The sequence below is a fragment of the Gadus morhua genome, chromosome 7 (genome assembly GCF_902167405.1).
Source record: "Gadus morhua chromosome 7, gadMor3.0, whole genome shotgun sequence".
Classification (NCBI taxonomy): domain Eukaryota; kingdom Metazoa; phylum Chordata; class Actinopteri; order Gadiformes; family Gadidae; genus Gadus; species Gadus morhua.
In genome coordinates this window covers 32,928,081-32,949,837 of record NC_044054.1, presented here as the reverse complement: position 1 = coordinate 32,949,837, position 21,757 = coordinate 32,928,081, and the positions used below count along the sequence as shown (strand labels likewise).

Below are 21,757 nucleotides of genomic sequence, written 5' to 3'. Positions count from 1 at the left end.
CGCTCCCTCTCTCTCTCCCCTGCTCTCTCTCTCTCTCTCTCCCTTTCTCTCCCTGTCCCTCCTTCTCTCTCTCCCCCCTGCTCTCTCTCACTCTCTCTCCTTCTCTCTCTCTCTCTCCCCTGCTCTCTCTCTCTCTCTCTCCCTCTCTCTCTCCCTTTCCCCCTCCCTCCCGCTCTCTCCCCCATTCTCACCCTGTCCCTTCCGCTCTCTCCCCTGCTCCCCCCCCCCCCCCCCCCCCCCCCTCTTCCCCATTATCCAGGGTGCTTGGTGCTGTTGACCTCGCGGCCTCGGGTTCCACTTGCATCCTCGTGGAAACACAAAGCCCGCGGTGGATGAGAGTGATGACCTCATAGTCCATCGTCTGTAACAGGTATATTACCGTCCCTGCTCTGACTCACTGATGGATAACTCTGTACTCTGTATAATCTACTGCGTGGCTTGGGATTCAGCTGGAGGGTGGAGGAGAGGTGGAGCTGGTGGAGGAGCCGGCCAGCTGCGGGGGTGAACGTGATGAACGGAGGGAATATATAGAATGTTGGGTCACCTGCTTCCTCTCTCTCTCCTGCTCGAGGCTGCGTCCTTCACATGAAACGGTCTTTGGCTGAAAAGCTTCAAGATCATTCTACTATCTTTTACCTTTTCTTTTATCTTTTGTTCAAAGATAAGTTTGATTGTATTCTTAAAGATCAACAGAGTGATCCTCTGGTCTCTGCTTCCACTCATGCTAGTTGTGGTCCTCCTGGATGTAGACCATGAGAGGGATTTTCCCAACATGCTTTACTTCCCCCCCGCTGAGCTCTCACTGGAACTCTTCCTCCCTCACCAGCGGTCACAGGGCCCAGAGCGCGGGACCGGGTAGGGGCTAGGGTTGTACGAAAGGTACCGGGTTTGATCCCCAATTCCACATCCTCCCTGGAGGCGTCCGGGAGCTAGGTGCTCATCCCCTACTGCTCCTTAATGACTTCTGCATCAGGACAAGTTGCTTTGAATAAGTGTCTGCTCAATCAATAAATAGAACATCACTACCGAACAGTGGAGAAGGGATACAGTTTGAGAAGGTACATCCATCTGCCGTACTTTACAAGTGTTCACACGTTTCTGTCACAAATTGTGATTACATCCTTCAGAAATACTGTGATGCATACTGTACCTAATGCACTGTACTGTGGTAAGACTGCAGGCCCCGTTTCTCCTCAGTGGAAACGTCCTTTGTCAAAGAGCAGAGCGTGGGTTTCTGGGGGTGCGGAGATTAGGGCGTGAAAGCCCTCGTTGGTACCTACTGTCATCTGAACTGCAGGCACATCTCCTCTCCATTCCCCTGAATTAATACATGAGCCATGGAAAGTAGGTCAGGAAGGACGCATCTCTGGGAGTCAGTGTCTGTGCGTGTGAGAGATAGAGCGAGCACCGGAGAGAGAGAGAGCGAGAGAGAGAGCAAGGGAAAGAGATTAGGAGAGTGGGAGAGAGAGAGAGAGAGAGAGAGAGAGAGAGAGAGAGAGAGAGAGAGAGAGAGAGAGAGAGAGAGAGAGAGAGAGGGGGAGACAGAGAGAGACAGAGTAAGAGAGAGAGAGAGAGAGAGAGAGAGAGAGAGAGAGACAGAGAGAGAGAGACAGAGAGAGGGGGAGGCAGAGAGAGACAGAGTAAGAGAGAGAGAGAGAGAGAGAGAGAGAGAGCAGGGGTTGAAGTGAAGACAGGAATGTGCCGATCAAATTGGAGAATTAACTTCGGTGGAAAAACACTTTAATCTTTTATTGCAGACACAACAGACAAAGACGGATTAAAAGATTTTATTTCAAATCTGCATCGTCGGGCAGAACATTTCAATCGAAATAAACTGGAAAAACGCATATTTCACTGCTTTGAAATGAAACCTAGGGTCTCTCTCTCTCTCTCTCTCTCTCTCTCTCTCTCTCTCTCTCTCTCTCTCTCTCTCTCTCTCTCTCTCACACACCACCACTAAAGACACACGGAGACACACGGGAACGGCGTTGTTTCAGGATATAAACTGTACATTCTGGTCGACCGATGAGCAAAGAAAGAACTAGGAAGCAGACGGGAACGAGAAACCACAACAAGCAAGCATCGCCAAGTAATAACAGGAAATCAAACGTTATCAAAAGAATGCACTGTATGTATATATATTTATATGGATATAAAAAAGCACAAAGTATAAAGGAGTAGGGGGGTTAAGAGGGGGGGGGGGGGGGAGGATTTATAGACGTTTCCGCGTGTTGATGAGGAAGCAACAGAGCATCTGTTGTGAAGTGCGACGGGTCAGAGGGTCAGGGGGGTCAGGGGTCAGGGGGGTCAGGGGTCATAGCGTGCCGACGCCCCTCGGGGCGTTCTAATCAATCCAGATCGGTTTCCCAGGCAACAAGGGGGACTGGTGGAGTAACCTGCGTTCAGGACGCCGCGCCGGAGAGGAACGAGCGCCAAGGCACAAAGTAGCACATCTGGTCTGGCTGTTTATGTTTCTGTTAGTCGTGGCCAATCGGTTTGGTTAGAATGGACCTCTGAGGAATAAGTCCCGCCTCCGAGGCGCCGGTTCCCTCGGTCTAATGTCAGATGGGTTTCTTGAATGATCGCACATAACAAACTCCGTAGATAGCGCAGAAGTAAAAGCTGGTTCATGTTTTAAACTACACACTTTTGTCCATCTAGTTTCAACTGGGATTTTGGATTGGTTGGTTGGTTAAAGTAGTAAACTATTATTAATGCTACTTTAACGGCACCGACAATCCAAATACCCAGTCGAAGCTAGATGGAAAAAGTGTGTAGTTTAAAACGTGAACCAGCTTTTACTTCTTCACCACCTAGAGAGTTTGTTATGTACGATCATTCAAAAACCCAAGTTATTTGCCATAGACATTTGCCCGAGGGACCCGGGGTCTCGGAGGCGGGACTTATTCTTCAGAGGTCTATGGGTTTGGCTCTGCAGCATGGGAGAATGAACCAATCAAACGTGAGCAACAGCAGTCATGGGCGGTTCCTGTCGTCAAAGAAACCAATAGGAAGCATTTGAATAGAGTAATGTTTAAATGACTAATACCTTCAAACTTATCAATAGCTTTATCCTTATCCTTCATTTTAATACGAGGTTCAACACTAATGGATTATTTCGCTCCCTTATGCTGATTGCCTTAATACTTACTAGATATTGTTGTACATATATTCATGATAAGACGGCTGTTCTTCTTTCAGTTCTGGGGTCAACTCTCTACTCTCTTCCTCTTTCTCCAAGATCGCTGATTATTTCGGACTGTGAAACTTTCAAGCTTTTCTCACGTGTCCAAACAGTGTGTGGACTTTAGTACAAATATGCAACACAAAATCATTCAAGATACTCACAAAAGCAGCAATTAATTGTCACATTATATATATATATAAATTAAACATAAAAAATATTAATAAAAATACACACAGCCACTGGAAAATTATATTCCAGTAAAACTTAAAACCAAAATTTTTTCCATAATGAAACCGTCTTGTTCTTTTCATACAATTCATAATTACAAAATAGGCAAAACATTTTTTTCCTCAAATGCTTTGCTTTGAAAGAATACTTTTTTTCTCATTTTTAATCAATAGTATAATCTAGTTTTAGAAAACTATTGGGTTTTACGTTGGAACTCTATTGAATCAATTTCAACTTATTTTTTTTCATCGTAGGAACCGTCTGGATTGTACCGTTGAATTATAAGTTAGACTGCAGTTTAGAATATAAACTGCGCTATATATTTATTCTCCATCTCTCCTTGCTTCTCCTTATAAAAGCGTCTTGGTTACGCGCCCCGTGTTGTACCACTAGGTGTCCTTCTCATTAGCCTTTACGAGCTAGTTCAAATTTACCCTGTTATGACATCATAGTGGAAGTACACGCCCAGATGTTTGACGGACAGCCAGCCTACTTGTCTCCTTTGGAATGTACCAACTGCTGGGCTGATCCATCCCTGGTCGAATAGGGGCCCTTCGTGCTGTGGGTGAAGTAGGTTTGTTGTTGGCGTGTATTTAAGCAGTCAGCATGAGTCTGTTAATGGCTGCTGATAATGATGCTATACTGATAAGTGATTCAAATACGTTACAAATACTCGCGCCATGTGGTTCAATTTTGACAGCTTGACTTACCCGTTAAGAGATGACATGGATCCCGGTTTTAAGTGTTTCTAGAAGTTGAATCTAAGAGTTAAAATACTTGATAAAATACACCCTGAACTGGCCTGGAGGTCGTTATAAAATACTTTTTGTGTTGTTTTCTTACTCTTATTTTTTGAATACTGTAAAGAAAGAGGAGATGGAGACGTGCAGGTGCATGCTGACGGAGGTGACGGGCAGCAGGGAGGAGACGGGGTCCTGGACGAGGTCAGCTGGCCGGCGGGCCGGGGTTTATGCAGAGTTTCAGAAGCTCGGATCCAAAGCTTTTCTTTTTCCTTCTATCTTTGTTTATTTTGTGTGTTTTTTTTTAACAAACGGTGCAGTGTTCCTCAGAGAGAGTCCCTCGAGTGGACGGTTTCATCTTGACCTCCTCCTCCTGGAGCAGACAGAGCCACAGGAGATAGGGTTAGAGAGTTAGTGGACGGTAGAGCTTCTGCTGCTGGACCTGCTGTCCTCCACCTCCTCCTGACCGGACCACAGGAGATAGTGAGGAGGTGGAGGACAGCAGGCCTTCTGCTGTCCTCCACCTCCTCCTGACCGGACCACAGGAGATAGTGAGGAGGTGGAGGACAGCAGGCCTTCTGCTGTCCTCCACCTCCTCCTGACAGGACCACAGACGTTAGAGAGGAGGTGGAGGACAGCAGACCTTCTACTGTCCTCCACCTCCTCCTGACAGGACCACAGGAGGGATGGAGGAGGTGGAGGACAGCAGGCCTTCTGCTGTCCTCCACCTCCTCCTTGAGCAGAAACACACACAGACGTTAGAGAGGAGGTGGAGGACAGCAGACCTTCTGCTGCTGGACCTAAGGTTCTGCTGAGGAAACACACATCACTTCAAGGGCTGCTACCCTCATCTCCTCATCGGACCACCTGGTGGCCGGCTGCTGGGTCATCAGCGCCCGCCATTTAGAATCCATCCACTTGTGACATCACAAGTGGATAGATTCTGAAGATCCATCCACGTTATTTTTACATGCTTTAAATTGAAGCCATCTGAATGGAATCGTTCAGGTGCTATAGATTCCATAAATCGAACAACTAAGGTAAATGGAAGACATTGGTTTGACCAGAAGATTACACAGAGATGCTGAATAATGAATGAAAGAAGCTCTGGAGAGATGCACGGACAGACAGCAGGACATGTGGACCGCCTCAGGTCCAGCATTGCATTAATGTTTTTAGCTTCCATATGAGCTTGTGATGGTGTGCGCACTGCACTCTAACATTAGTGTTCATTTATCTTTAGCCCCGGTGGTTTCCAGCTGCAAGCAGATACAGACAGGAAAGGGCATCTCGTTAAACATCACGACTAGGAAGACGGGGGGCATTGGGATTCGAACCCAGAACCTACAGGCAATCAGTCACAGCAGTGAAAGGAACCCTAGTGGTGAAATTGAGACTGATTGTTGTCGCTAACCCTCAACTCAACTCATAGTCTTCAACATGGAGCCTAGTTAGTCGGTCATGTTGATCGTTTTCATGAACTGACAAAACGTGTGTTGCTAAATGTTGCTGCCCAAGGCATTGTGGGACTGCATAACCCCCTTTCCCTACGTAAAGGACAGCCCAATGTACCCCAAGCTAAACGATAGGAGAAAAGGAGTATTGAAGCACCGGTCCTTTGCGTTTAGAGAATTCAAACAGCTCTAATCATGGCCGCCACTTAGAAACTTCCGGCTCATTTCACTCAGTTTGGAAAACGATCTCATACTGCATTTTGCAAAGGTCATGGAAGAATCGCTGTCATGCAAAGTTATTATGCCACTGCACTATAGCCATTCAACCATATACTACACAACTCTGCCATACATTAACCGGTCTTTAAGAGCTCCATGCTGAGAGTAGGAGCGTGTGACACAGGGACAGAGAGCTGTGAGTCTACTGATGAACATCTTACCTCCAGGGCAGCTCCGAACGGGTCCTTTCATTTGGAGTACTGGAGGAGAGGCGAGGGAGAGAGAGAGAGAGATGTGCTCAGTGGTGTATGTGCTAAGGAGACACACACACATTCAGCCTTTGATGCTTTTTTTCCAGATTACATTTCTAAACTTTTTTACATATCCCTAGATGGAGTGTTGCCTGAATAAAAAATATCTATTTGGACCGTTTAGGAGAGGCTCATTAATTTGGAGATGAAGCCTTAGCTACTAATTCCCTTGCATGTCACAACATGTTCCAGTCCCTTAACAATTCTTTGTTTTACTTAACTAAGTTACAGTGTCATTTAGCAATGTGGTGGCTTCCAGTTTTCCTCTCAGGGATTAATCCATTTCATCTTGTTTTACTTTACTTCATATTAACACTTTTTCTGGGTTGCAGTTGGGGTAGAAAACGTGATGATATCAACCGCTATGCATCCCGAAGGGTTCAGATTTCACCGGCTGATTGGCCGTTACAAGGCTTTCAAAACATCCCCTGCGGTGACATCATTCATGGCGTTGGACACTCCGACTCGTGATTTCACTAAATGTGGATTTAATGCCCTCCTAATCACTAATCAATATGGCACCTCGTGGTGAACAGTGGCCTTTAACAGCCGGGATTTAGTGAAACAACCACCCAAACTTCAGCGCGTGAACGATGTACGCTGCAGGGTATATTAGGGAAACAATACTCAAGATTCACGTGTTCAGAGTTCACCTGGACTCTGCAAAGCCTCCCTCAACCCCCCTCAGCCCCAACACCCCTCTGACGCACGTACTGTATGATGTACGACCTAGTACTTAAAAATAGTGCCTAGCATTGTGTAGCATCTTATCCTAGTTATCTCTGCTGTACACAGGGACTGGGTTAACCTAGTGATGGTTAGTGCTTGGCCCTTGGTCCTACGAACATCCTTACTGTACCGACAGAGATATATCGTTGTTTCTCTTCTTCTGACAAATGTACTTATAGTAAGTCGCTTTTGGATAGAAGTGCCTGTTAAACACGCTAAACGTAAACTTTGTTTCCCACTAACGTCCCCCCCCCCACCTGACGTAGGCGGCTTACCTCGAGGGTGGAGGCCCGGGAGTCGCTGATCTCCGACGGGCCGATGCTCCGGGGTATGCTGGACACGAAGTAGCCGGCGCCCTTGGGGACGATGGGCTGACGCACCACCACGTTGCCCTTGCGCGTCTCGGCCAGGAAGAGGCTGTACCAGTAGGCGTCGCTGGAGATGAGCGTGGAGTCGGCGATGGTGGAGCTGCGCTGGCTGATGATGCTGTTGCGGCTGATGACGCTGTTGCGGTTGGGCGGCGGCATCTTCAGCGGCTTGGGCTTGGGCTTCTGGCACTTGAGCACGATGATGACCAGGATGGTGATGAGCAGCAGGAAGGAGACGGCGCCCAGGCCGATGACCAGGTACAGGTTGAGGTCGGTGAACACGTCGTACTCGATGGGCACCTCCGTGGCCTCGGAGAAGGGCAGGGCGTTCTCCACCGTGGCGATCTTCACCGTCACCGTGGCCGACAGCGGCGGCTCCCCGTTGTCCTTGGCGACGATGACCAGCCGCTGCTGGCGCGGGTCGCGGTAGCTGAACATGCGCGCGGTGCGGATCTCGCCGTTGTACTGGTCCAGGCTGAACAGCGAGGCGTCGCTCATCTGCAGCACCTGGTAGGTGACGCGGGCGTTCTGCTCCGCGTCGGCGTCGATGGCGATCACCTTGGCGATCAGGTGGCCCTTGTCGGCCGAGCGGGGGATGACCTCCTCCACCACCGAACCCTGGGGCCGCCACGGCGCCACGATGACCGGGGCGTTGTCGTTCTGGTCCTGCACCACTACGCGCACCGTCACGTTGGCGCTCAACGGCGGGCTGCCCGAGTCCCGCGCCTCCACGTGGAACAGGAAGTCCCGCTCGATCTCGTAGTCGAAGGTCTTCAGGGCGTAGAGGTTCCCGTTCTCGGGGTTGATGGAGAACAGCATGGACATGGAGGTGTTGGCCACCTCCTTCTCCATGATGAAGTACACCAGGTACTGGTTCTCGTTGAGGTCCGGGTCGTAGGCGCTCAGCGAGGTGAGCAGCGCGCCCAGGGCGTTGTTCTCCGCCACGTGGATGGTGTAGGACGACTGCGGGAAGGCGGGCGCGTTGTCGTTGATGTCAAGCACCTCCAGGATGAGGGTCTCGTTCTCGCCCAGCGGGGGGGAGCCGCGGTCCCGGACCCTCAGCGTGATCTCGTAGCGGCTTGTGGTCTCGCGGTCCAGGGGCTGGGACACCAGCAGCTCCAGGTAGTCCTCCGAGGACTTGTTGAGGACGAAGGGCAGCCGGGCGGCGTGGTTCAGGGAGATCTCCACCTCGCCGTTGGCGCCCGAGTCCTTGTCGCTGACGCTCACCACGGCGATCAGCGTCCCCACGGGGACGTCCTCCGGGACCCGCGTCTTCAGGGACTTGATGGTGACCACGGGATAGTTGTCGTTGAGGTCCACCACGTACAGTGTGACCTTACACTGGCCCGACAGCGGCGTGGAGCCCTTATCGTGGGCCTGGATGTACATCTCAAAACTTTGGATCTCCTCATAGTCGATGGGCCCCTTCACTTTGATCTCGCCGGTGTTGGGGTCTAGAGAGAAGATCTCCTGGGTCTTCTCGGACGTGTAAAGCGTGTAGGAGTACAACAACTCGGCGTTCTTACCTTCGTCCTGATCCGTCGCGTTCAAAGTCATCACGACCGAGCCGAGCGACGCGTTCTCCGTGACATTGACGGTGTATACAGACTGATTGAACACGGGGGCGTTGTCGTTGATATCGAGAACGTTAATGACGATGCTGGCCGTCCCGGAGCGGGCGGGAACGCCACCGTCCACCGCCGTCAGGATCAACGTCTGGAGACCGCGTTGTTCTCTGTCCAAATCGCTGTTGAGAACCAGGTCGACGTATTTCGACCCGTCGCTGCCGGTCTGTATGTCGATGCTGAACGAGTCGCTCTCGCTGAGGAAGTAGGTCTTGATGGAGTTCGCGCCCACGTCCGCATCCACGGCGTTCGTGAGAGAGAATCTCTCGCCGGGAGCGGCCGCCTCGGAGATGTCCAGGTGCATCGTCTTCCTCCGGAACACCGGCGCGTTGTCGTTGATGTCCATGATCTCCAGCTCGATGTTGAAGATCCGGATTGGGTTCTCCAGGACCACGTCCATCTTCAGGAAGCACGAGGCGGTCTTACTCATGCAGATGCTCTCCCGGTCGATCTTCTCGCGGATCACCAGGTCTCCCGTCTCTTTGTTGATGTCGAGGTAGTTCTTGCTCTGGATCACGTCGAGCTTCGCCGCCCGCTCCTTCAGGCTGCGGACCTCCAGTCCGAGATCCGTGGCCAGGTTAGCGACCACCGAGCCCGCCGCCATCTCCTCCGGGATGGAGTAGCGGGTGATGGCGGCCGCGCGTCCCCACAGCGCTGCAAGCAGCCAGAGAGCCGCCATCCATTGTGTCCGCGGAGCCGACGCACACAGCGCCATGACGGGAGGGTGGGAAATAGAGTCCGTTAGCGCGCGACGAGCGACCACCAGACGAGCCGTTCCTCTGTGTCTTCCTTTTCTTCTAATTCTTCTTCCTCTGCACAATCAGACCCGTGTCGCGTAAAGGACGGCCGATGCCATCGCCCAGCTGCGCTACAGCTGCAGTAGGCCGTCGGTGCGAGGTGGTTTGAGCGGAGAGACGGGAGGAGGTGGGCTTGCTCTGGTGTCCTCGTTCCGTGTGAGGAAGAGGAGGAGGAGGATGATGAGGAGGAGGGAGTCTCATGCCTGTTACGGTTTTGTAGAAAACCGTGGGCAGATAACGTTGACACATTTATTTAATTCTACATATTGTAGTTTCAACACCTACAAGGAGGATAAGGACATGCATCTGGCCACATAAGCGTTTTATTACATTTATAACGACAGCATGCACACACCCCCACCCACCCACATGCACACACACACACACACACACACACACACACCCACACCCACATTACGTTACGTTACATTCATGCAATTCCATTCATGGCCTGCCCTTCAATTGCATTCCATGCTGAAAAGTACAAATATATAAAAACCAATGCAATGCCATCTGTATTCAATATTTATTCAATTCATTGATCAATTTACCAATCAGAGCAAAGAGACACAAAAGTAAGATGCAACTCTGCATGATTCCAGACTATGCTTTTCTACTTTCACTGTGCTGTGCCAAAGGTTACGCACACAGCCTCTGTTTCACCACCAGACGTGAATCATTACGAGCCCTTCTGAGACGGAGCGATGTGTGACGTCACGAGTGGGAACATCCACCCGCATGATTTATGGTGCACTGGGTTGATCTGTCCGTCATCCGTCTGTGTGGACACTTCCACTGGTGACGTCACAAGTGGATAGAATCCCCCGAGACAGTGAGTCCAGTGATCTCACTTCGCTCGGGATTAATGATTGATGCCTTCGGTCCGTTTCTCATTGAGTAAAGAATATATATTTATGTCTGCAAATATAACCGCACTTAACTAAGTGGAAGAGAAGCCCCCCGTCTCAAGGGACCAACCGAATCCATCCAGTGAGTTGGAGATGTGAAATGTGAGATAGTTGATCCCTTTACTGCAGACTGCTGGAGACTATCGTGTCTTAAACAACTACAAATCGTCAAATAATCCGACACCATTGCCTGTCCGAGTCCGACAGATAATAATCATAAATATAGAAGTAAAGAACAGACCCAGGCCCTTCCACAGTCTATACTGCTGCTACTTAACAAGCAGCCACATTAAACTTTAATATCATTGATTGTCCGCCATCGCACATTTACCATTAATGTAAGGTTGGAAACCATGCACAAGCAGAATTAGGAATGTTTGTGTGTGTGAGTTTGTGTGCCTTTGTGTGCGTGTCTGTGTCTCTCTGTGTGTGTGAATGTGTGCGTGCGTGTGTGTCTGTGTGTGTGCATGCATGTGAGCGTTTGTGTTTGCATGCTTGTGTGTCTCTGTGCATGTATGCGCGTGTGTGTGTGCGTGTACATGCTTGTCTGCCTCTGTGTGTGTGCGTGCATGTGTGTGTGTGTGTGTGTCTCTGTGCATGTACGTGTGTGTGTGTGTGTGTGTGTGTGTGTGTGTGTGTGTGTGTGTGTGTGTGTGTGTGTGTGTGTGTGTGTGTGTGCATGAGTGTCTGTGTGTGTGTCTGTTCTCTAACTACTGCAGACAAGTCACGAGTCGAGTCCAAAAGTGCAGATTCAGCCCCAGGGACGCACACGTCATCCCAACACTGAAATAGATCCCTGGCCCCTGATTGGCTGCCTGCTGCGTTCTGACAGGCCGCCATGAGGACGGAACGAGAATAGGTTTTCACTACTAGTGGAGAGGTCACCACAGTCCGCTCCACACTCTGTCCCTTCGTGACATCACAAGTGGGAGTGTCCTGGTGGACCGTACCATCCGCTGGGCAGGAAGTGACCGATGGACTATACCACTCTCTAGGCAGGGGGTGTCTGATGGGAACCTGCGTGGACGCTCCCGCTTGTGATGTCACAAGAGGATAACTTTTAGTCAACCAATCACACTCTCTGGCGGTGTCTGGTTGGCGCCATCTCCTAATCCTCGTTTAATCAGTCTGGTTTTAATCAGCCACCCGTCCGCGTTGGTGTCTCCCACTGCTTAACTGCAAGAGAGGCAGGATGTGAAATTAACTATCGCTCAGACGGTTAATTACAAAATAGATTTTCCACACCGGCACTACAGGAAACCCAACTGGTGATACTCTTTAATCACCAGGGCTTCATCAACCACTTCAAACCAACCAGAACCTCCGGACCAGTTAGATCACATTTGGATCAAACATGATTAAACGTGTTTTACTCTGTATCGGAACTATCTTAAAAAACAGCTTTAATTTGGGAAATCTTGTCGACTTGAACTCAACCTGAGATTGCAGACTTTATGCTTTGTAAACAAGCATTTGCTAAACGTTGATGCAAATGACTGGGCTTGTGGTGCTTTATCCACCAAACAGAATAAATCTCAACACGTTCTTCTTCAGGATCTCCGATCAGCGGGACAGTTCAGTGGCGTCCCTCCACCGCCTCGCCATTTAACCCCTGCCGCACTGGTCTCCTATCCACTAGGAAGCTGTGTGACATCAGTCCGGGTCCTTCCGTCTGTCTGGACCGCCGTGGCTGCTGATTGGCCCGCCTGCTTTAGGCTGAGCTGACAGTCAGGCAGAGTAGGCCAGGAGGGGAGCTAGCAGGTTAGCACCTAGGCTACATCTGTTGCCTATAGTCAGGCAGGCTGGCTGTGGAGCTGGCCATGATGCTAGCCTGCTAGCTAGAGATAGGCTGTGTCTATAGTTAGCCATAGTGCTAGCCTGCTAGCTAGAGATAGGCTGAGTCTATAGTGGAGCTGGCCATGGTGCTAGCCTGCTAGCTAGAGATAGTCTATAGTGGAGCTGGCCATGGTGCTAGCCTGCTAGCTAGAGATAGTCTATAGTGGAGCTGGCCATGGTGCTAGCCTGCTAGCTAGAGATAGTCTATAGTGGAGCTGGCCATGGTGCTAGCCTGCTAGGTAGAGATAGTCTATAGTGGAGCTGGCCATGGTGCTAGCCTGCTAGCTAGAGATAGCCTATAGTAGAGCTGGCCATGGTGCTAGCCTGCTAGCTAGAGAAAGTCTATAGTGGAGCTGGCCATGGTGCTAGCCTGCTAGCTGTATTCAGGCAAATTTGCTTTGATTTATTTTACTTATTTTAAGACTTAAGTATTTAGTATTAAGTATAAATATACATATATATGAAGTATACCTTTTTCATACATATAATATCATTGTATAACATACTGTATGGCATACTCTATGTTCTGTGAGTCCTGAGCTCGCCGGTAATTCAGGATTCTATGAAGTATTCTGTACATTTCCGTTCCCTCAAAATGAAAGATGAGATTTGCTGATTCGGCTTCTCTGTGTAACTTGCACTGAGATTCAGTCCATGCTGTGCAGAGGAAACTATGCAGAGCAGGGGCGAATTCGGTGTCTCTTTACCATTTATCCCCGGGATATTAAATGTGTTAGTGAGTTGATATTGAAATTCAAAAATCATAATTTGTCTTAATGTTTTTTCTCTCATCCCCTTAAGACACACTGCTTAAACTAATCGGAGACTCGTTGAATGCTAATTGATTTGTTTTAGAAAATGGATTGATTTACCCCCCACTGGGATGTGCGTTCATTTAACTCTACTAACTTTCGCTGGGGAGGAGGAGGTCCCACAGAATTCACAAAAAAACAAAACATAAATGCATTAAAATGGCCACTATGTAATACTATCCGTGATCAGTTAATATTTCAAGGTCTAATCGTTATGTACTGAACAGCTTCTGCCGTCGCATTGTTACATTGCTGATGACGAAAGAATAAATTACCCTGCTCTTCTGTCTCTCGCTGATCTGAGGAAAGCGCGTCATCTAGTGGAGAAAGTTGATAATGCTGCAAACACACAAACAGTTCAGACTGGAGAACTGGCAGAGCAGTAAGTAAGTTGAATTTAAACCTCCTTTCAGATAAGTGTGTTTAGAGCGTGTCCTCATTTTACTTCCAGAGGACAGCATTAATGATGTGATCCATGATTCTTTGATACCTCAATAAACATTTAACATTAATAATATGCATCACACGGTAAGACTGGAAATTCCTTTTTGTAAAAAAACTGGTACAAAGTTGATACTGTTTTCGTGCATAATTTAATTACACTTCAAGTATACATGTCTTTGTACGGAGCCACACCAACTTTCAAAAAGTATTATGTAGGGCTACATACGAAGAATAAATTACTACTAAATATAATTTGACATAAAAAATTATGAATGAAACTCCTCCTAAATTATCATTTTTTTCCCCAAACATTGAGTGAACTTCAAGCGAACAGGTAATGCGTGACTTCGTGCTCACCTGGGAACAGCATCACTGTGAGGTGAGCCAACGTTTACAACAGTCACAGAATGGCGTGTAGCCTAACTGATCAGTTATACATAAACTTCCCGTTATGATTTAGACGCTATCGTCCAGAAGAAAATCATGAAAAACTGAGAGCTGAAATTATATAAATAATAACGTTATATATTAATCGCATTTCCAACGAGGAGCAAGTGAACATAAATAATAAATAACAATATATTCGAGTGTTATTAACTGATGAACGGTTGATAGGAATCCATAAAACTATTCAGTATAAATAAAAAAGGGACGTGATAAACATCAGGGCAACTCCTGCCAGCCTGCGAGGGTTTGACCACGGCGACCCAAACCGCTAGGCCTATGTTTAGGATTTTCCTGCTTCGCGTCAAGCAGATCACCGTGAGCAATCATCGGACTCACGTCAGTGAAACAGATCGCCGATAGTGATTGACAGTCTTGCCCCGCGTCCGTCAAACAGATCAACTTTATTGATTGACAGTCCCGCGTCGCGTCACTGAAACAGTTCGCCGTTAGCGATCATCAGACCCGCGTCCCGCGCCACCGTCTGCTCGTAGCTCGCCAGCAGCCTCTTCTTCTTGCCGAAGGTGGAGAAGGAGTTGTAGACGTCCAGCTCCCCGCGAGGGGTGCTGGTCCGGGGCTTCAGGGTGCAGTACCCCGACGCCGCGCCCGGGATGTGAACGTTGTGCTGGTAGTCAGGTGACGTGTAGGAACACTGAGGCATCATGGTCTTTGTAGTCCATGAGTAGTCGGGGACCACGCGCTCTTCTTGAAGAGATATTTTACATTCTGTGAGGGAGGAAGAGGAAGATGAAGAGGAGGAGGAGGGTGAATAGGGGTTGGACTGTGAGTTTAGACACCGGTCGTCCTGGAGCAGGTATAGCCTCCCAGTTCAAGGTCCTGCAGGTGTTATTGTATGTTGTAGCCTACGTCCTGGCACTTAATGTAGGCCTACACACTTATTGTATGTTGTACGTCCTGGTAATTTTTTTTTACTTAGCATTGTGTAGCGTCTTAACCTAGCTATCTTTGTTGTATACAGGGTTCTATATGGTTCTATGAACATCCTTACGGTACCGACAGCGATATATTGCTGTTTCTCTTTCTTCTGACACAAGCACTTATTGTAAGTCACTTTCGATAAAAGCGTCTGCTGAACGGACCGAACGTAAACGTCATTCTAGATTTACGGGTAGGCTGGTCTGCCTTTTCAAACAGACTGGGATCAAGGGTTCATTAAGGGTTCTTACCACGCATGTGGTTCCCCCAGGTCCAGTACTGGGGGGCCACAGAGCAGGAGAACTCGTCCTGGGAGCCGGACATCCCGTCAGAGAGGAGGTGGGGGGGCAGCAAGGTCTCCATGTTCACAGAACTGTACCTGTTGAGGTGGAGAGGGGAGGGGGGGAGGAGGGGAGGGAGGGGGAGAGGGGAGGGAGGGAGGGGAGAGGGGAGGGAGGAGAAGAGGGGAGAGGGAGGGGAGGGAGGGAGAGGAGGAGGGGAGGGGGAGAGAGATTGAGGAATGCAACCAGCGTTGGTTCAGCTCACCTTTCACCCTTTCTGATCACCAGTTGTGATGTGAATGAGCCGTTTCAAAGTCCATCCCCTTGTGACATCACAAGTGGGCGTGTCTGCTCCAGTTGTATGATGGATAGATCAACCATCAACATCTGGGTGTACACTGCACTTGTGATGTCTATGTGTGTGTGTGTGTGTGTGTGTGTGTGTGTGTGTGTGTGCATGTGAGTGTTTGTGTGTGTGTGTGTTTGTGCACATGTGTATGTGTGTGTGTGTGTGTGTGTACATGTGTGTGTGTAGATGTGCATGTGTGTGTGTGTATGTGTGTGTGTCTGTGGTACTCACCTCTTGTAAGCTGAGTTCTTCAGGTTCTTGGTCAAAGTCCAGTCCTTGTGAGTGTCCTTGAACTAAAAGAATCACACAAGATCCGTTAAAATATTCATCCACACTCCACACCGTACTCTGTCACAATTATTTCGTTCATGAATACAAATAGATATGCAGCTGAATAAAACTATTTAGAATCTCAATGTTTCCCAGCATTGTGGCATTGTTCATCTTACAATGAAAGACTCCTGTGTCGCTATCGGATATAATTGGAATAATATAGGACGGCATTGTATCTTTTTAATGAGCGCACCTCATTAGGCGTGGTGTTGTTCACCAGCTCGTTGCGCTCCAGCGCGCTCCACCCAGATGTCAGATAGTCTTTGCCCCGGGCGTTATTCTGTGCCTGCACGCTCATTACAGGACTGCACGGCTTCAGAAACATAAAGTCACTTTTGGAAGATTCCGGAGTCAGACACATTTTGTAACAGTACACCTGCGAGATGGGCCCCCCGCCGCCAGCCCCGTCCGCGCCGCTGGAGGCGCCCGTGGTCATCGGTCCGCTCATGTTGGACTTCACGAACATGTCTGCGGTGCTCGTCTTCTCCCGCGAGCCGCAGCACCCGCAGCCGGCGAGGCCGTCGGAGCGCCGGTCTCGGTAGCCCTTCACGGCGAGCAGGACGATGATGGCCACCAGACACGTCAGCGACACGGCCCCCAGCGACACCATCCAGTACACCGTGTAGTCCTGGCCGTAGTAGTAAGGGCTCGGCGCAAGGTCACCGAGATCGGGCTGTGACTCGGGCGCGCTGTCGACCAGTGACAGGGTGATGGAGGCGGTGGCCGACAGCGGCGGCTGACCGTTGTCCTTGACCAGCACCAGCAGTCGGTGGCTCGCGGCGTCGGTGTCCACCAGCCTCCGGTTGGTCCGGATCTCGCCCGTGTACAGAGCCACGCTGAACAGGCCCGGGTCGGTGGCCTGCAGCACCTGGTAGAAGAGCCGCGAGTTCTGCCCCGAGTCGGCGTCCGAGGCGCTGACCCGGCCCACCAGGAACCCGGCGTCCGCCGCCCTGGGCACCGCGTCTCCGCCGGGGGCCGTTCCGTTGCGGGCCGCCGGCGGGGACGCCACGACGGGGGCGTTGTCGTTCTGGTCCAGGACGAAGACGTCCACCGAGACGTTGCTCCGCAGCGGCGGGAAGCCCGCGTCCTGGGCCTGAACCGTGACCTGGAAGCTCCTGAGCTGCTCGTGGTCGAAGGAGCGCAGTGCGTAGATGTTCCCGTTGTCCGAGTTGACGGACACGTAGGTGGACACGGGCATCCCGCCGATGTCCCCGCCGTCCAGGAGGGAGTAGGACAGGTAGGCGTTCTGGCCCGCGTCGGGGTCCAGGGCGGTGACGGCGCACAGCGCGGCGCCCGGCGCGTTGTTCTCCGTCAGGTAGACGGTGTACGACGGCTGCTTGAAGCGGGGCTCGTTGTCGTTCACGTCGGCCACCTGGACCACGATGGTCCTCCGGGTGAAGCGCGGCGGCGCGCCCATGTCCCGCGCGGTCACGGTGATGTTGTACTCCGCCACGGCCTCCCGGTCCAGGAGGTCAGAGGTCACCAGGGTGTAATAGTTCTTAAAGGACGAGTGGAGCTGGAACGGGACGTGGTGCGGGATCTCACAGTCCACGTTCCCGTTCTCCCCGGAGTCCCGGTCCGTGACGCTGATGACGGCGATGACGGTGCCCGGTGGCGCGTCTTCCTGCACCGGCGTGGACACCGACGTCAGGATGACCTCCGGCGTGTTGTCGTTGGTGTCCAGGACGTTCACGAGCACCTTGCAGTGCACCGCCACGGCGGACGGACCCTTGTCTTTAGCCTGCACGTAGATCTCGTGCATGCGCGCCTTCTCGTAATCTATCACCCCCGTCACGGTGATCTCCCCGGTGCGCGCGTCCACACCGAACAGCTCGCGCACTTTGACGGGCGCGTGTCCGCTAAAGGAGTAGGTGATGTCCGCGTTGGGACCCTCGTCCAGGTCGGACGCGTTCAGCCGGATCACCACGGTGCCCTGCGGTGCGTTCTCCGCCAGCCTCACGCGGTAGAACGACCGCTCGAACACCGGCGCGTTGTCGTTGGCGTCCAACACCGTGACGTCGATCTGCGCGGTGCCGGTCCTCTCCGGTGACCCCCCGTCCACGGCGGTCAGCACCATCTGGTGGCTCCGCTGCTTCTCCCGGTCCAGCGGGGACTCCAGCACCAACTCGGCAAACTTGCTGCCGTCGCTCCGCGTCTGAACGTCCAGCAGGAAGTGGTCGTTGACGTGGAGCAGGTATGTGCGCAGTGAGTTGGTGCCCACGTCCAGGTCCTGCGCGCTCTCCAGCGGGAACCGGGAGCCCGGCACGGCGGACTCGGAGATGTCCAGGTTGAAGGCGCTCCACGGGAACCCGGGCGAATGGTCGTTGACGTCCGTGATCTCCACCTCCACACGGTACAGCTCCAGCGGCCGCTCCATCACCACCTGCAGGTGGAAGGAGCAGAACGGGGTCTCCTCGCACAGCTCCTCGCGGTCGATGCGCTCGTTCACGAACAGGACCCCGTTCTCCAGGTTCACCTCGAGGTACTGCCGCCTGGCGCCCGAAACGAGGCGGAAGCGGCGCGCGGACAGCCGCTCCACCGCCAGACCCAGGTCCTCCGCGAGGTTCCCCACGAACGCCCCGTGCTCAAGCTCCTCTGGGATGGAGTAGCGGATCTGGGCCAGGACCAGGTCCCAGAGCAGGACCAGGACCACCAGGCGGACCAGGCCCGCCCTCCTCACCCCCTCTCCGCGCGCCATCACCCGAAAACTGTCCGGTGATTCAAACAATCTCTCATCAATTAAAGTATCAAGATATTTAGATATCGTAACTATATAAACTAAGATGCAACGAGAAGGGTGACTGTTGAACAGGTGAACGGAATCCAGGTGTCTGAGGTGGAAAATAGAAAATAAAAATAATCGAGAACCGCCTCGAAAACTTCCCCGCACGAGCAACTCTAACTCTGTCGCGTCCTTCTTTGAATGTGGAGCGAGGAGTCGGGAGGGTGAGAGAGGATACCGCCTCTGAACTGTGTGTGTGTGTGTGTGTGTGTGTGTGTGTGTGTGTGTGTGTGTGTGTGTGTGTGTGTGTGTGTGTGTGTGTGTGTGTGTGTGTGTGTGTGTGTGTGTGTGTGTGTGTGTGTCTCTGTGTCTGTGTGTGCACGCGCTCGCGTGACTGTATGGGCATATGTGTGCGTACGCGTGCGCCTCTGAGTGTGTTTGTGCGTCTGTAATAACGCCCGGGCGCAGCGGCAGTGGCAGTGGTATTATTGGCCCAACTGTTCAGATGATGGGAGAATGACATCTGCTCCAATTGCTGCTGCGAGGCACCGTAATCTGTCTCTGCTCGCTGCCCGATCAAACTCATCTCTCCCCGCTAATCTGGACAGCCCGCCCGACCCCCTAATCCCCCCGGCTGGGAGGTTATTATTCAGGGCATGATGAGCTAATATCATATCAAGAGCAAACAAACACTCAGATGTGTTGGTTTGGAGCCGTATTGTTTTCAGAAAAGCGTTGAGATGGAGGATTCAGAGGCGTTAGTGTTGAGTAGAAGGAGGCGTCAAGGCAGTCTGGTTTATGGATTTGTTTTTATTACTCTTCATTCTTTTAATTTGAATTAAATAAGAAAGATATAACATGAATAAAGAAGTATAAATAAGGGAATTCATCTTAAATATCACATTATATATGATATTTTATGTATGACATGATTTTAAATTAGATTTAATATTTAATCTAATATTATATTAGTAGGAATTGTAATATTTGCCTTCTTAAAGAAAATCTTGAGATTGTGAATTTCTCTAAACCGAGGATCAAATGTGTTATTGAACTCAAATTCATCTTAATCCATTCATTCCCCTTTCACTCTCTCACTCTTACACACTCTCACTCACTCTAAATCACTCTCACTCACTTTAACTCACCCTCACTCACTTTAACTCACTTTCACTCACTCTTAAGCACCCTCACTAAATCTAACTCACTCTAACTCACTCACACTCACTCTTAATCACCCTAACTCACTCTAACTCACTCCCTCACTTGCTCTAACTCACTCACTCTTTCACCCAATCAAACTCAATCTTAATCACTCTCACTCACGCTCTCTCTCAGTCTCACTCACTCTAACCCACTCAATCTAACTCACTCTTAATCACTCTCACTCACGCTCTCTCTCACCCTCACTCTAACCCACTCATTCTAACTCACTCTCACTCACTCTTAATCACTCTCACTCATGCTCTAATCTAAGAAAATGATAAACAGGCGGGACCATTTTCCTCCAGTTTGTTTTGGTCACCCCATGGGACCCCCAGAGAACCCCATAGGCGGACTATATAGACCCCCATAGGTGGATAGACCCCCATAGATGGACTATAAAGACCCCAATAGATGGACTATAAAGACCCCCATAGATGGACTATAAAGACCCCCATAGATGGACTATAAAGACCCCCATAGATGGACTACAGACTCTGGGTGTAGGGGGTCTGGTCTGGTCTCTGGGTGTAGGGGGTCTGGTCTGGTCTCTGGGTGTAGGGGGTCTGGTCTCTGGGTGTAGGGGGTCTGGTCTGGTCTCTGGGTTTAGGGGGTCTGGTCTGGTCTCTGGGTGTAGGGGGTCTGGTCTGGTCTGGTCTGTGGTCTGTGGTCTGGTCTCTGGTCTCTGGTCTGTGGGTGTAGTGGGTCTGGTCTCTGGTCTCTGGTCTCTGGTCTGTGGGTGTAGTGGGTCTGGTCTCTGGTCTCTGGTCTCTGGTCTGTGGTCTCTGGTCTGTGGTCTGGCGTGGAGAGGCTGACAGCCCGATCTGTCTTGTGCGATGAGGGGCAGCAGATGGTGTGGTTCACCACCGGCCCCATGCTCTTTTTAATTAACGGCGCCCAGATTACCGGGCATTTTCCGGGATCATTAGTGAACAGAGGAATTAAGACATTTGGTGAGCAGTAATCCCGGAGGCTATCCGTGTGGCGCTCTCTCCCGCCCGCGCTGACCTGCTTTCCCAGCGACCGAGGGCTCTCTCCAGCCGCCCTCCCTGAACGCTGCCCTAAGTGGCTCTGGATAAAGGGACAAACAGCACATTTAAGGATCAGAAGTACAAAAGGGGATTACTGATTCCCCATTCTCTCCCTCACTCAGCCACTCCAACACAAAGAGGGAGCTATCAATCCCCTGCTCTTTAACTGTGTGATGGCTTTTAACCGGGGGATTAATACGGCATCGGTTACTGTTCTGGCTTCCAAGAGATGAGGATTAAGGCTTTTAACGGCAGCTATTTCCGTGTGTATGATGTGTTGTTGTGGCTCAAGTGAAAGGCATGTTATTGTTATGTGAGCGGTTGTTGTTCAGCGGTGACCTTGAGGCAGGAGGCGAGCGATGTGGTTCTTCTGTTCTGAAGACTCTCTCAGCGTCAGAGCGCCAGCATTGCTGCTCTGTCAGGCCGACAGCGAACAGAGTCGTCTCAAACCCTCCATCGATTTCCCTTTACCTGGGGTCTGACAACCAGACAGACTGACTGACACACTAACTCATATCCTAGCTGACTGATTGACAGATAGGCATCCATTCAGAATGCTTTTGTATTTCTTCCCAACTAAGTCAGACGGGTGTATCTTGCATGTAACGTCTAATACCTAATACAGCATCTTACTTTGTACAGAGACCACAGACTCTATTTTTATGCATCATTGGCTCAGGTTTAGGAGATGGTTCATATCTACTGAAGAGAAATAAAATCAGGCAAGGCAGGAAAAGAATAGAGAGTAAGGCACTGTGTTAACTGGTGAGAACTCAGCAACCTGTCTGACGGTTCGAGTC

The 21,757-nt window shown here is 50.7% G+C and overlaps 2 protein-coding genes across 2 annotated transcripts; both read right to left on the bottom strand.

The window, feature by feature from the left end:
- Positions 1–1,772: 1,772 nt before the first annotated feature.
- LOC115547196 (protocadherin alpha-C2) lies at positions 1,773–9,964 on the bottom strand. The gene is made up of 3 exons (XM_030361200.1): positions 7,144–9,964; positions 6,050–6,088; positions 1,773–4,528 (listed from the first exon to the last, which is right to left on the bottom strand). Exons 1-2 carry the CDS (start codon positions 9,574–9,576, stop codon positions 6,077–6,079), a joined length of 2,445 nt encoding a protein of 814 aa, XP_030217060.1. The 5' UTR covers positions 9,577–9,964; the 3' UTR covers positions 1,773–4,528; positions 6,050–6,076.
- A 3,868-nt stretch (positions 9,965–13,832) lies between these two features.
- LOC115547185 (protocadherin-10) lies at positions 13,833–18,917 on the bottom strand. The gene is made up of 4 exons (XM_030361181.1): positions 16,195–18,917; positions 15,900–15,961; positions 15,290–15,417; positions 13,833–14,828 (listed from the first exon to the last, which is right to left on the bottom strand). Exons 1-4 carry the CDS (start codon positions 18,697–18,699, stop codon positions 14,533–14,535), a joined length of 2,991 nt encoding a protein of 996 aa, XP_030217041.1. The 5' UTR covers positions 18,700–18,917; the 3' UTR covers positions 13,833–14,532.
- Between the last annotated feature and the right edge of the window lie 2,840 nt (positions 18,918–21,757).

Excerpts from the sequence above, each read along its gene's own strand:
- LOC115547196 (XM_030361200.1), bottom strand. The coding sequence starts at position 9,576 with ATGGCGCTGTGTGCGTCGGCTCCGCGGACACAATGGATGGCGGCTCTC.
- LOC115547185 (XM_030361181.1), bottom strand. The coding sequence starts at position 18,699 with ATGGCGCGCGGAGAGGGGGTGAGGAGGGCGGGCCTGGTCCGCCTGGTG. Across the intron at positions 15,962-16,194 it reads ACAACACCACGCCTAATGAG|TTCAAGGACACTCACAAGGA; the intron begins GTGCGCTCATTA and ends TGATTCTTTTAG. Across the intron at positions 15,418-15,899 it reads AAGAACTCAGCTTACAAGAG|GTACAGTTCTGTGAACATGG; the intron begins GTGAGTACCACA and ends CCACCTCAACAG.